General features: G+C 37.7%; 1 protein-coding gene across 50 annotated transcripts in view; it reads left to right on the top strand.

Annotated features, from left to right (window-relative positions):
- Positions 1 to 15,154, top strand: part of Clasp2 (cytoplasmic linker associated protein 2) — a 209,738-nt gene that overhangs the window by 157,347 nt on the left and 37,237 nt on the right. For 31 of the 50 annotated variants that reach the window (XM_070006515.1, XM_070006559.1, XM_070006523.1 and 28 more), the window contains 3 exons: positions 5,069 to 5,232; positions 6,593 to 6,671; positions 14,299 to 14,442. In XM_070006515.1, coding sequence (XP_069862616.1) covers positions 5,069 to 5,232; positions 6,593 to 6,671; positions 14,299 to 14,442 — 387 coding nt within the window. Of the gene's footprint in view, positions 1 to 5,068; positions 5,233 to 6,592; positions 6,672 to 6,801; positions 6,853 to 14,298; positions 14,443 to 15,154 lie in introns of all 50 variants that reach the window. The other 19 variants (XM_070006510.1, XM_070006513.1, XM_070006511.1 and 16 more) reach the window with 1 other exon arrangement.

The raw sequence follows: 15,154 nt of genomic DNA, 5'->3' as shown, positions 1-15,154 counted from the left end.
CAACAAATGACAGTTGTCAGATATGTAGGATTGTAAGTTGATTCCATTGAAAGTTAAAAATAGAACTCAAGTTTCATCATTTGTTTTTGTCCAACACTGGAACTCAAACTCAGCCCCTGATACTTTTACTCATTAGCTAGAGCTCTACCAAATAAACCATGCCTCCAATACTGTTTCACAATCGTATAAAAAAATCACTTAACCCTACTTCTTTGTGTGTACTTTATAAAATTCTGTTCCCATCATTCTATTAAAGCAAACCTAGAACAGTTTACTCTCCATTCTGTCTTTTGAAATAAAAATTTCATTCCCCGAATATCAACATCCAAGAGCAACTTTATAATTAAGCTCAAAATTATGTGTCTGTTTCCCATATATTATGGATATGGCTATCCATATTATATGTATATCAATTATATATGTGATCAATTTGTAAATGCTACTAACAGGATATAAATACCTGTTTAAAAAGTAAGAGTGGAGCTGGGAAGGTGGCTCAGTGGTAGAGCACTTGCCTTGCATGCCTGAGGCCCTGGGTTCGATTCCTCAGCACCACATAAGCAAAAAGAAAAAAGCCAGAAGTAGCACTGTGGCTCAAGTGGTGAGCACTAGCCTTGAGCTGAAGGAGCTGAGGGACAGAACCCAGGCCCGGAGTTCAGGCCCCACAACCAGACCCTAAAAAATAAATAAAAAGTAAGATGTAATTTTATATGTAGAATGATATAAATTACATATCTATATTTTTATCCAGCTACTCATTACATCTAACCAAAAGAAATTTCTGTTTTAGACAGAGCAGTTTGAGACTTTAGCTAAAATGTATTCTTAGCTAGAATTCTATGAAGGGAAACTCTTTATTCAGGGAAGAAAACCAATTATAGTTGACAACCAATTATAGGATAATTTTTACTTAGGAGACAGTCTTTATATTCATCAAACAACTTTGTATTGGTTTCTTAGTCTGTAGGTAAGTTTGAGCTTGGTTCCAATTGGTCATGCAAGAATGAATAGAAATATAGTGTTGACCATGCACAGTGGTAAACATCTATAATCTCAAAACTAGGGAGCATCGAGGAGTATTGGGGGTTTATGGCCAGCCTGAGCTACATGGTAAGACCCTGTCTCGGAAAGAAAGAGGAGAGAAAATTTATTTCCAAACAGTATGGTTCAGGTACCACCATAAATAGCTAGTCCCACTATGAGTTCAAAGTAGGGAAGAACTAGTCATCCTAGAAGCTTTTTGGCTGAGACTTGAGTGATAAACTTCATAGAGCATAACATTATGTGTGTATATGAATGGAGGGTGGAATGGGGGCCAGCAGTGGAAGGAATCATTAAAACTCATAGGTTATATGAGATGTATGTGAAGGGAAAGAGATAGTCTACATAACCAGATAGGCCTAGATCAATTTGGAGGTTACAACCTAATGACAGTTTGAGGGACTATCCTACAGACAAAGGAGGTGGAGAGAACATACGGATTTTATTTGTTATATCCCAATCTTAGAGTAAAGAAAAAGCACGAGTTGGTAAACAACCTGTAGCCTAAATATGTCCTGTAGCCTATTTTTGTAAATAGTTATATTGGAAAACAGCCATGTTTATTTATGCTTATTTTTATGCGTAGCTTCTATGGCTGTGCTAGGAAGATAACAGGGCAAAGTAGGTGTGTGAGATGGTTGTGTGAGATATGGTTTATGAAGTCTCAAATATTTACTATCTGGCCGGTTATAGAAATTATTTGATGACCAGAGCCCCTAGTATATAGGTAGTTGCAATAATCCAGACCTGCAATTAGAAGTGCTTGATGTGCCTATTGCTATCATGTGGTAAATAAAGCTACTCTGGAGATTTCTGGGGCCTTGTAGGATAGGTAGAGCAGAGAGGCCTGTCATCTTATAATGAAGGGAGAATCAGGATGAAGACATACATACACACAATAAATAAAAGGGAATGCCTGACAACAAGAAAGAAGAGAAATAAGAGGAACACAGTGTTAAGTGTCAGAATGGTGAAATAAACTGAGCTTAAGAAAAAGCTAGCCAGGTGCTAGTGGCTCATGCCTGTAATGCTAGCTACTCAGGAGGCTGAGATCTGAGGATCACAGTTCAAAGCCAGCACAGGCAGAAAAGTTCCTGTAAAACTCTTATCTCTAATTAATTAATTAAACTCAAAAACTGGAAGTGGGGCTGTGGCTTAAAGTGGTAGAAGGGTAGCCTTGAGCAAAAGAGCTCAGGGACAGTATCAGGCCCTGAGTTCAAGCCCCACAACAGACAGACAGACAGACAGACAGATGAGAGAGAGAGAGAGAGAGAGAGAGAGAGAGAGAGAGAGAGAGAAGAAAGGGAGGGAAGAGAAAGAGAGGAAGGAAGCTGTTACATATCACAAATAGAAGTGAAGTAGTGGAACAATCAGATGAAACTTCAGAGAAAAATTCCTGGGATGGCATATTCTGAAAATAAAGGGTTTAGGTAAGGAATCAACAAGTAAAGCTAGAAGCTGGGAGTGTTGGGTTACATTATCATCCTATTTACTCAGGAGACTAAGATCAGAAGGATCTTAGTTTAAAGCCATCCCCATCAAAAAGTTTGCAAAGGGCTGGGTACTGGTGGCTAACACCTCTAATCCTAGCTTCTCAGGAGGCTGATATCTGAGATTGTGGGTCAAAGCCAGCCCAGGCAAGAAAGTCCATGATACCCTTATCTTCAGTAAACCACTCAAAAACCAGAAGTGGCACTATAGCTCAAAGTGGTAGAGCACTAGCCTTGAGTACTCAGGAACAATGCCCAGGCCCTGAGTTCAAGCCCCAGGACCAACAAAAAAAGTTTGAAAGACCCCCTTCTCAACCAATAAAAAACTGAATGGTGTGTGGTGAGGACCTGTTATCCCAGCAACACAAGAAGTATAAATAGAAGAGCCATGGTCCAGGTAGCCCAGGCAAACAATGAGACCCTGTTTGAAAATAACAAAAGTGAAAGGGCTAGAGATGTGGCTCAAGTGGTAGAGCGTCTGCCTAGCTAGCAAAGTCCTGAGTTGTTGAGACCTAAGTACTTCAAATATAAAATACATAAAGATAAATAAAGGGGGAGAAGACCACACTCTCAGAAGGCAAAATGCAACATAGAAATACTAGCCTTAAGAAGAAATAAAATTGGATACTCATTGGAAAAAATGAGACTTCGAAAATGAGATACAGAAAAAATCAAGTTAAGAAATAAAGCGGTGCAGAATTTTGTTAATGACAGTAAAATGCATGAGGTAACACATCTAGTAAATAGAGCAGACACTGCTTGAGGACAGATAGTATGTAAAGTTTCTGTTTTTACAAATACAGAGCATCTTCAGCACATAGCTTAATTGCATTTTTTTTTCAGTCGTGGGGGCTAAACTCTGGGCCTGGGTGCTGTCCCTTAGCTCTTCAGCTCAAGGCTAGCACCCTACCACTTGAGCCACAGCACCGCTTCCAGCTTTTTTTCTGCTTATGTGGTACTGAGGAATTGAACCCAGGGCCTCATGCATGCAAGGCAAGCACTCTATCACCAAGCCATCTTCCCAGCCCTTAGTTGCATTTTTTTATCTTTAACTCAGATTCAGATGTTAAAGATTAGTTATAACCAATACAGGAAATCCTTCATTATTCCATAAGAAAGTAATGTTCATATACTCAATAGGAAATGGACTCATTACCTTGTTATGTAACATAACCCTTCTGTACAATATCTTTACAATAAAATATATGTATTTAAAAAATAAAAGAAAATAATGTTTGTGTAAAATTGCATAAAGGATTTAAGAAATGAAATATGCTTTGAAAGCCAAATGCTTTTAATTCTCAAATTAGCCTGATAATCCTTGTCATAATTCAGTATTTTCTAAGTAACATAGTTTTAATCATCTGTTCTGCTTTTGATTTCTTACCGTGCAGGGCAGTATGGCTGAAACTCTTGAAAGATTTTTTTCCTCTTTACCTAGAAGTAAATTTTCAGTACAGCAATGAATTTCTTATGAAATTATACTTTGTTGTTGGTCACTTCATAAATATTTTAATTAAGTATATCACTTATGAATGTTAGCTTCTGTCCACCATAAAATTCAGTTTCTTGAACTGGAAGATTAATGTTGGGACCAAATATAAAACCCACCAGTAGAGCTCAAGAATACTACTTATAGGGCTGGGAAGGTGGCTCAGTGGTAGAGCGCTTGCCTTGCATGCATGAGGCCCTGGGTTCAATTCCTCAGCACCACATAAGCAAAAAGAAAAAAGCCGGAAGTGGTGCTGTGATTCAAGTGGTAGAGCGCTAGCCTTGAGCTGAAGAGCTGAGGGACAGCGCCCAGGCCCAGAGTTCAGGCCCCACGACCAGACCCAAAAAAAATAAAAATTAAAAATAAAAAAATAAAAAAAAAGAATACTACTTATAGCACTCAAGACTAATAGAAGCTTTTTTTTTTTGAATCACTAAAATATAGTTGTATTTTATCCTGAATTACATTGCTTTAGGCTGAGTTTTAGTAATTATTTATGGTTTAAAATTACTTTTGGGGCAGCTTTCGTAAATAGTAAATCTCATACAAAATGTTTGTGATAATTACCATTTTGAGAAATTTGAGGATTCTCTACTTAACCCAATACATCAGATAAATTTAATACTTTAAGGTGGCTATTAGAATAGTCATCCTCTAATTTATTCAGTGCCACTCTTCCAAAAAGTTGTATAGTCCTCCCCCACATATCTTATAAAATGGATTTCAGTCTAGCTAGTTTAAGCTGTGCCATCACTGATAACATTAGGTGTGCCAGCCATTATGGCCAAAGTTTCTTTTTACCAAGTGATGCTGCATGGAATAGCTAATTGTCAAACTTCTGCAGAAGTTGGATAACAGCTGAGATATACTCTTGTATCACAGACTCCAGTGAAAAGCAAGAGAGTTTTTCTTTCCGCTTGGCTGCCAATCGCTGTGCTTCTGATTCCTGTTTTCCCTTCTATATCCATATTGAATTGAGCATAGAGGTCAATATTTCCTCCTTTTTTTTCCCCCCTCCTCCACCTCTTCCCTTTATCAACTTTAGGTTTTCAGCATGTTTTTGGAGACTCTAGTAGATTTCATACAAGTCCACAAAGATGATCTTCAGGATTGGCTGTTTGTATTGCTGACACAACTGCTGAAAAAAATGGGTGCCGATTTGCTTGGGTCTGTTCAGGCAAAAGTTCAGAAAGCCCTAGATGTTACCAGGTAATATTTTACATACACATTTCAAGTTACCCTGATAATTAGGAATATTTAATTCCTATGCTAAAAACCCATATTTCTGAGTCCTTTCAAACAAGCTTTTGTTTGTGTTTGTCTGTTTTGTGTTTTGGCAGTATTGAGTATTGAGACCAGGGCCTTGTACATTAGGTAACTGCTCTGCCACTTAAGCTATACTCCCAACCATTTTGGGTTTTGGGGGGTTTTTTGTTTGTTTGTTTTTTCCAGTCATGGGGTGTGAAATCAGGGCCTGAGCACTGTCCCTGGGCTCTTCAGCTCAAGGCCAGTGCTCTACTACTTGAGCCACAGAGCCACTTCTGGTTTTCTGGTGGTTTTATTAGAGATAAGAGTCTCAGGGACTTTTCCCTCACGGACTGGCTTTGAACAGCAATCCTCAGATCTCAGCCTCCTGAGTAGCTTCTATTACAGACATGAGCCGCAGGCGCCTGCTAACCATTTTGTTTTTGAGATAGTCTCATTGCTGGCTTTGTCCAGGCTGGCCTCAAGCAGCTGTGATTGCAGGTATACACCACTACCTGGCTTCTTTCAAACAGATTGCATGGACCCCATCTCAAAATCATTAATTTTGCCTGTGCACACTGTACATATAATATAGCATTATTTCTTTGATCTAACCCTCTATTTCTTTTATAAAAAAATTCATTGATTTGAGTAATTCAAGATTGGCATTTTATTTTGGGTCCAGGTGTGATGGTGCACAGTTATAATCTCAGCCCTCTTCTGACAGACAGAGGCAGAAGGATCATGAGTTCAGAACCCATCTAGACTACACAGTGAGACCTCATCCCAGAAAGTGGGCTTAAGTGTGTATCTACAGTTGTACCTTGGCCCCTTAGCTGAGATCAGCTTAATGTCTATCTGCAAAGTAGGATTGAAGATTAATTGGATCTAATGCAAAAATAAAAAGGTTTCCCATATTTTAAAAGCATGCTTTGTATTGCAATTAAATATTCAAAAGTCTCTTCAGAAGATTTGGAACTCGATATAGTTATACCTTTTTGCATAAATTAAAAGTGACTCATTTCAAATATCTATAAACTAAGCAGATTTTAGGGAAATAATGTCTGAGAATATTGAACTTTTTACTGAATATATTTTTCTGATTAAATGTATACTATCTTGCCTCAAGTATCCAGATTGTTTTTGGTATAGTATTTTTTCTTAACCCTTTAGCTGGGTATAATTTGTATGTTTGTATCTGAGAATGCTTTTATTGTATACCATACCATATACTACATAGAGATATTTGTTACTAATCATAGTTTCTTAAATGTAGACTTACCAACTTAATTTTTTGTAATGTTTGACTTTGTTCTTATTTCAGAGAATCTTTTCCAAATGACCTTCAATTTAATATTCTAATGAGATTTACGGTTGATCAGACCCAGACACCAAGCTTAAAGGTAAAAAATTAATGTCTTAAAGACACTTGATTAGTTGAAATATTTTATTAGTAAAATGATGTTAGAATTTGTTTTTCTGTCACATGGAGAAGCTGTTCAATCAGTGGGTTTTGTTTTTATAAAATTTCAGACAGTCAAGCCAGCACTTCGGGACCAGATTCACTGTTTTTGGAGCTCTAAGGTTTTTTGTTTTTGTTTTAAACTGCATTATTTCTTAACTATCCCTGCAGTGCCTCAGATAATGTTTGTATGCCTCTATACTCAACTACTAACCTCTGTAAGCCTCTTATTATGCATGTATAAATTTGATTTCAAAAGTTGTCCAAATACCCAGTTATCCTTTGGAAAAGCTTACTGGGATATGTATGTAGGAGGCATCACACATATGGCCATCTAACCTTAGCTGGTAATGCAAAATCGCTTTATAAATTCTTACCTTATTTTATGTTTGTCATTTCCCCATACTTTTTTTTCTTAGCTGTAATTTTAGGAAGTTTAGTAGTTACTTTAAGCTGAATTATCAGTTTTGCCAATGTCCTCATTTTAGTATAAAAAAAATTTAGTTTCAGTGCATTTCAACAGTTCTCTTTAACTGTGAAATAGTAACTTTTTCTGTAGTGTAATTTTTCTCTGATATGTGCATAAAATTGTAATCAGGAATAACTTAAGCTTTTTTTTTGTTTTTTGGGTTTTTTTGGTCAGTCGTGGGGCTTGAACTCTGGGCCTGGGCGCTGTCCCTATGCTCTTCAGCTCAAGGCAAGCACTCTACCACTTGAGCCACAGCACCACTTCCGGTTTTCTAGTGGTTTATTGGAGATAAACCACTAGATGTTCCTGCCTGGGCTGGCTTTGAACTGTGATCCTCAGATCTCAGCCTCCTGAGTAGCTAGGATTACAGGCATGAGCCACCGGCGCCTGGCAGGAATAAGTTGTTTTTATTTGCACACATTTTCAGTTCTGTGGAAACTAGATGGATTCCAATCTGTGATTGTAATGATTAAATTTAACATAAAAGATTTTAAAAACTATAATATTAAGGCTAAGCCACTGAATTCTTTACTATTTTTTTTCATGAGCTATATCTAAGGAGATTAAAGTCAGGGAAATAACAAGCATATGTATCTTGTATTTTTCGCTCTGTTCTGCACGAAATGTATTTCCATAAGTATTACTGCTCAATTGGTTTTTCTTTTAAGTTTCTGAATATGATGTGCCTCAAAATCACAAATTATATGTTTTTTACCTTGGGGTTGACTTACAGTCAACATAAAGTTACTTTCTCGGAACTACTTTATCAAAGGGGTCCCATCTGTTTTTATTTTTTAAAGTTAATATCTTACTTGATTATTTTATTTTATTTTTGGGTCCAGTCGTGGGGCCTGAACTCTGGGCCTGAGTGCTGTCCCTCAGCTCTTCAGCTCAAGGTTAGCTCTCTACCACTTGAGCCACAGCGCCACTTCCGGCTTTTTTTTCTTTTTGCGTATGTGGTGCTGGGGAATCGAACTCAGGGCCTCATGCATGCAAAGCAAGAGCTCTACCACTGAGCCACCTTCCCAGCCCAATATCTTACTTGATAATACTGATGGTTTTTAATTCATTTTATGTCCAAGTCCTTGTGTTAGACATTCATTGAAATATAAAATGCATTACCATTTTCTATGCAACATATTAAATTAGAAATTCTAAAGAGTATGATATGGACATCTCTGATAGATACTAAAGTGCTGTCAACAGTGTATATAGAAATTATTATAGGCCAGTGCAAATAAGTCAGATTCAGAAGTAAGAGTAAAAGATAAAATTGCATTGCTGAAAACTTGAAGAGAAAGAGAATGAAAGGGAATAATGTAGGAAGCAGACAAGCTAGAGTTAACTCCCTGTTAGAAAAACAAAAACATTGTACTAGAAGCACAGATAATTTCCTTAAAAGCCTAAGCCATTTATGTATAAATATATACTTAATATAAGAATAAAAACAATAGCAAAGCCATAAGGAAAAATCTCTTAAACTGATATTTTAGAATAGTACACATATTGAAACTGTACCTCATGCCAGAAATAAAAACAAATTTCAGGTAGGTAACAGAATTAAGCATAAAAAAAAAATTGACAAGCCAACCATCTGATGACTCACACTTGTAATCCTAACTTCTCAGGGGCCTGAGATCTGAAGATGGTGGTTCAAAGCCACCTAGAACAGCAAAGTCTATCTCCCGTTAACCATGAAAAAGCCAGAAGTAGAGCTATAGGTTAAGTGGTATAGTGCTAGCTTTGAGGAAGAAATGCTCAGGAACAGGTCCAGGTCCTAATATCAAGCCCCAGAAATTACACACAAACACACACACACACACACACACACGCACACACACACACACGCACACACACACACACACACCAGGTTATAGACAAACATAAGTAATTTGAATTTGACTATAAGACTATTGATAAAAATTGTTGATCTTGGGGCTGGGAAGATGGCTCAGTGGTAGAGCACTTGCCTTGCATGCCTGAGGCTCTGGGTTGATTCCTCAGCACCACATAAGCAAAAAGAAAAAAGCCGGAAGTGGCACTGTGGCTCAAGTGGTAGAGCGCTAGCCTTGAGCTGAAGAGCTGAGGGACAGCACCCAGGCCCAGAGTTCAGGCCCCATGACCAGAACAACAACAAAAAAAAAATTGTTGATCCTTTGGATGAAGACAGTTGATATTTGTATAAACGTTTACATCTTCAGTGGTTTGTCATATGGTAAACATCCAATCCAAAAGAAGCCAGATGTTGGTGATACATACCTGTAATCTCAGCACTCAGAAGGCTGAGGCAAAGAAACCTCAGGTTAAAGGCCCACCTGGGCTACATAGGGAAACCTGTCTCAAAAAGCAGGTATAGGCTGGGGATGTGGCTTAGTGGTAGAGTGCTTGCCTAGCATGCATGAAGCCCTGGGTTTGATTCCTCAGTACCACATAAACAGAAAAGGCCAGAAGTGGCATGTGGCTCAAGTGTAGAGTGCTAGCCTTGAGCAAAAGCAGCTCAGTGACAGTGACCAAGCCCTGAATTCAAGCCCCAGGACTGGCAAAAAATAAAATACAAGCCAGGTGCTGATGGCTCACACCTATAATCCAGCTACTCAGAAGGCTGAGATCTGAGGGTGGAGGTTCAAAGCCAGCCCAAGCAGGAAAGTCTGAGACTCATTTCCGGAAGTGGCACTGTGGCTCAAGTGGTAGAGCACTCACCTTGAGCTAAGGAGCTGAGGGCCAGTCTCCCAGGCCCAGAGTTCAAGCCCCAGGACCAACAACAGCAAAAATGAAAAAAAAGCATGTATATTGATGCTCATTTATTGGTTCAGTATGGTTACTCATCTTTAGCTATTTATACTAATAGACGGTAGTAGTGCCTCAGAATATTTCATACTACTGTAATTTATATTACAGTTGGGCCATATGCTGTAAAACGACCCAGATGTCTCTTCCCCTATCTACTACACAATTCTGATGGCTAAAAGGTTAACTCTAGGTGTTGCTGACACATTTCTACAAAATTATAAATCTCAGTTTTTAATTGACAAGTTTAAAACTATGAATTTATGCTGTACAGCATATATTGCTACATATATTCATTGAAGAATGGCTAACTCAAGTTACTTGCATTTATACTTCATATACTTATATGGTGGTGACCTACTGAAATTCACTGTTAGCAATTTTTAAATTTGCAGATATAGATAGCTATAAACTACAAACTGTCATGTCCAGTTGATCTCTTGAAGTTAGTCTTCCTAACAGAAATTTCCTGTCCTTCAAGCAGTGTTCTCTTAATTCCCCAGCCTCTGATAACCACTACTTTACTCTTTTTCTTTTCTTTTCTTTTCTTTTTTTCCCATCGGCTGGATCTCACAATCCTTCTACCTCAGTGTCCCAAATTTTGGGACATGCACTGGCATACTTGGTTTCCCTTCTTTCTAGAAGAAATAGTTTGTTCCTTGTCATATTACACATATAAATGAGATGGTACAACATTTTTCTTACTTTCCCTGGCTAATTTCACTTAATATATATTGTCTTCTGGCTTTATCCATATTGTCACAAATATCAAGATTTCCTTTTTTAAAGGCTAGTAGTATTTTTGCTATATTCACATTTACTTTATCCTTTCAACCATCAGTAAACACACACCTAAGTTGATTCCACATGTTGGCTATTACAGTATGCTGCCATGAACATATCTCTTCAACATACTGATTTTCTAACTTTCAGGTACACTCAGTATTGGATGTTATATGACAATTCTATTTTAACTTTTTCAGGAATTTCTATACTAATTTCCTAATAGCTGTACTAATTAAATTGATACTGGCAGTGCACAAGTGTTTCCTTTTCTTCATGTCTTTATACTTTAATTTCATCATTTATGGAATAAACATTGTAACTTGTAACAGATGTGAAGTGATATCTCACTATGGACTTACTTTATATATCCATGGTAATTAGTGATGCTGAACTTTTTTCATATACATATTGGCCATTTCCTTAAGAATGTCCATTCAGCTGGGCACTGGTGGCTCATGCCTGTAATCCCAGATACTCAGAAGGCTGAGATCTGAGGGTTGCAGTTCAAAGCCAGCCCAGGCAGGAAAGTCTGTGAGACTCATTTCCACCTAACACCAAAAAATCGAAAGTGGTGCTGTGACTCAAGTGGTAGAGCACTCGCATTGAGTGGAAGAGCTAAGGGACATTGCCCAGGCCCAGAGTTCAAGCCCCACAACCAAAAAGGAAAGAAAAAAATGTCTGTTCAAATCCTCTGGCTTTTTTTTTTTTTTTAAATTTTCTTCAATACTAGGGGTTGAACTAAGGGTCTCTTGCTTGCTAGGCAGGTAGTCTATCACTTGAGCCACACCCCAGACCTTTTTTTTTTTTTTTTTTTTTGCTTCAGTATTAAGAGCCTCATACTTTCACACAGATCTCAGACTATGATCCTTTTACTTATAGCCTCCCACAAGGTAGGATCACAAGTACATACCACTATGACAGGCTTATTGGTTGAGATGGAATCTAGTTGACTTTTTTCAGACCTGGCCTTAAACTACAATCCTGTCAGTTTCCATCTCCCAAGTGTGAGCCACTGTGCCTGACTTCTAAGAAATGATCATTTCTTAGTCTGTTTGTTTACTTTCAACTTGAGTTCCTTATGTATTTTTTATGGTTTTCCTTATCACATGTATTTTTTGCAAGTATGTCTTCCTTTATGTAGGTTGTCTCCTTACATTGTTTGCTTTATTGTTGTGCAGAAACTTTTTATGGTATGTAACATGATTTTTTTTTTCTAGTTCTGGTCTGGAACTCTGGGTCTGGGTGTTATTGCTGGGCTCCTTTTGCTCAAGGCTAGCACTCTACCACTTGAGCCACAGCACCACTTCCGGCTTTTTCTGTGATTAATTGAAGACTGTCACAGACTTTTCTGCCCAACCTGGCTTTGAGCCATAGGTGATCCTCAGATCTCAGCCTCCTGAGTAGCTAGAATTACAAGTGGGAGTCACCAGTGCCTGGCAACATGATTGTTTTAATTGGATATATTCTCATTGGTTTGGATCTTTTGCCTATAAAATTATGAATACTTCTTAAAATTCATTCATTATGTGAAACAATATAATATGATTACTGTCTTGATGCTGTTGTTGCTAGAAGCAGAGTCAGATCTTATTTTAATACTTGGCTCCACATTTATCTACTTTGCTTCCTACTCATCAGCTTCCCAGAGATCTTATTTGGCCTGAGTGAGAACAATGACAGCAAAAAGGAAGAACATAGAAAGACTGGTTACATTAACTTTGGGCAATACCTGTTCGAGTTGCTGTTTTAATCTGATATTTAAACTTTCCCTTTAAAAAAAATGTCAACCCAGCACTTAATATGTGTATAGTATCTTCTGACTCCTAGGGCTGTGAACTGGGCCAGGTGTAGTTGCTGAAGTGCACGGGTCCAGCCTGGGACTGCAACATAAAGTGTAGTCCTTGAACATCACTAGTGGTTGAGAGGAGCCTGGGAGATGTGGATCACATATAAGAGCTCTAATGCACTGCATGTGATTAGTACTATCTTATTCAAGAGTTGCTAACAGCTGGTTATAGGTATGCTTGCCACACACACACACATAAAAGCAAAGGGTTAAGAGTAAATTTGTTCATTTGCTTGATTGTAATAACTTTCACTCTGTGTACATACATATATTAAAATATCATGCTGTACATTTTAAATATGTGCAAATAACAAAACTTCCTTTAAATCAATCAAATAGGAGATTTTAAGTCTTAACACCAAAAAATTAAGTTTGTGAGCTAGTGCCTATGTCATTTAGCTCAATTTAGCCATCTGACAAGGTGTATATACTTTAAAACATCCTATTTTACACCCTAAATTTATACAATTTTTATTTGTCAGTTAAGAGGATAAATTAGCTGGGGATGTAGCTCAGTGGCAAATTGCTTGCCTAGCATTTGCAGAGCCCTGGGTTCCATCCCCAACCATAGAGGGGAAAGTAACTTTTTCAAAAATAAAATACACATATAAAATTTGAGAACCATTTCTGGAAACTGTAAAATATTGGAGTATTTTTAGTTTTTTTTTTTCCCCTAGCATGAGAAAGGATAGAACTTAATAGTGGCTTACAAAAAAAAGGATTTAAAAAAGCAGGGCGGGGGGGCGGCTGTCTAGGAAGAAGCATGTTTGTTTTAGGACTAGCTCCATCTCCTGCTAGTTTGAAACCCTCTGCCATCCCATGCCCTCACACATCAAGCTCAAGCTTTATTGGAAGAATAATGAGGCTTTTTGTACCAATATGTGTTTACTTTTTTCATCCAAATAGGAATTTTCCTTTTTTGTTTAGGTTTGGTTTTTTTGTTTGTTTGTTTGCCAGTCCTGGGGCTTGAATTCAGGGCCTGGGCACTGTCCCTGAGCTGCTTTTGCTCAAGGCCAGTGCTCTACCACTGGAGCCACAGCACCACTTCCAGCCTTTTCTGTTTATGTGGTGCTGAGGACTTGAACTCAGGGCTTCATGCGTGCTGCTCTCAAGCGCTCTACCACTAAACTACCTTCCCAGCCCAGATTATCTTTGCCTTAGTGGCACTTGTATAAACATTTTTGTGAAACTTCTCACAGTTAATGGACCTATTAAAGGTTGATTTCATGTTGTAAGACTTACCTAGTATTTAAAAAGAAAAAAAAATCACTTTATATTGCCCATCATGATTACAGGTTTATTGATTATTTTCATATACTTTGATTTACTTCCCCCAATATGAAATCACTAAGTGATCAAGACTGGTTCCCTCTAAGGCTAGCTGAGAGTCGGCTATACAGTCTGAAGGCAGACTCAGGGAGATGGTTGTAATCTTGTTGAAAAAGTCTTCAGCAGTTGTTCATACTTGAAGAATGAAATGCCTAGGACCTAAGCCCTAATACATGTGAAAGCAGAAGCCCATCGCCGGTAGTGAAGTGTGTATATAATTTTTGATGATGTTGAAATTGTTGCTCATTTTCAACTTGTCAAAATGTAATCATGTGATTAGTTCTGCAGTGTTCTCCAGTGTTTCACAATGAACATCTTTCCTGTTCTCTCTCATTGTGCTTACCTCTGCAGGTGAAGGTTGCTATTCTTAAATACATAGAAACTCTGGCCAAACAGATGGATCCAGGCGATTTTATAAATTCCAGTGAAACTCGACTGGCAGTGTCTCGGGTTATCACTTGGACCACAGAACCCAAAAGCTCTGATGTTCGGAAGGTGTGTTTTAATATGAGGTTTAGAAGATAAATTGGAAAGGCAAGTCAGTTTTGGATTGCCAGTGAAGGTAGCTATTAGCCATTATTTACTAGCCTGTTGATAAACATAGGCATTTTATTTATCTCTGTTGGTAAGTAAGGACTTTCTATCATTGAAGATCAGCAGAAAAAATTGACATTTGGTCATTCAGATAGTCAATCCTCTATCAAACTACTATATCTACCTATCTATTCGTCTATCTACACGTACGTGTGTGTGTGTGTGTGTGTGTGTGTGTGTGTGTGTATAAACACATTCCTATATCAAGCTACTGCCTCTCTTATAGAAGCTACATTTGTCTTGGAGTAAATTATGTATCTTGTTTTTCAGTTGCCTGAGCTTTTGAAAAAGAAATTGTTAAATATCTGTTAATATTTTAGCATCTCTGCCCTATATATGACTTATATTTTCCATATGCTCAAAAACATAGAAATTTTCTAGAAAGTTCCTTCCTAGACCCTCTTTCGTTATCACCTATTTATACAGAATTTCTCCTAACCCTGCTTATACAGATATCTTCCTTCAGTTCAACATTTTCCCAAGACTTCTGGTCAATTCTTATCATTCATTTCTTATATCTACTTCTATTTACTCTTCTGTAATGAATCATTTTTTTTACTATTTGCTCCAACATCACCCAGAATATAAATCTGTGATCTTTATTTATAGTGAT

The sequence above is a fragment of the Dipodomys merriami genome, unplaced genomic scaffold, assembly GCF_024711535.1.
Source record: "Dipodomys merriami isolate MVZ:Mamm:240054 unplaced genomic scaffold, mDipMer1.0.p SCAF_7, whole genome shotgun sequence".
NCBI lineage: Eukaryota > Metazoa > Chordata > Mammalia > Rodentia > Heteromyidae > Dipodomys > Dipodomys merriami.
This window is presented reverse-complemented; position numbering and strand designations above follow the sequence as displayed.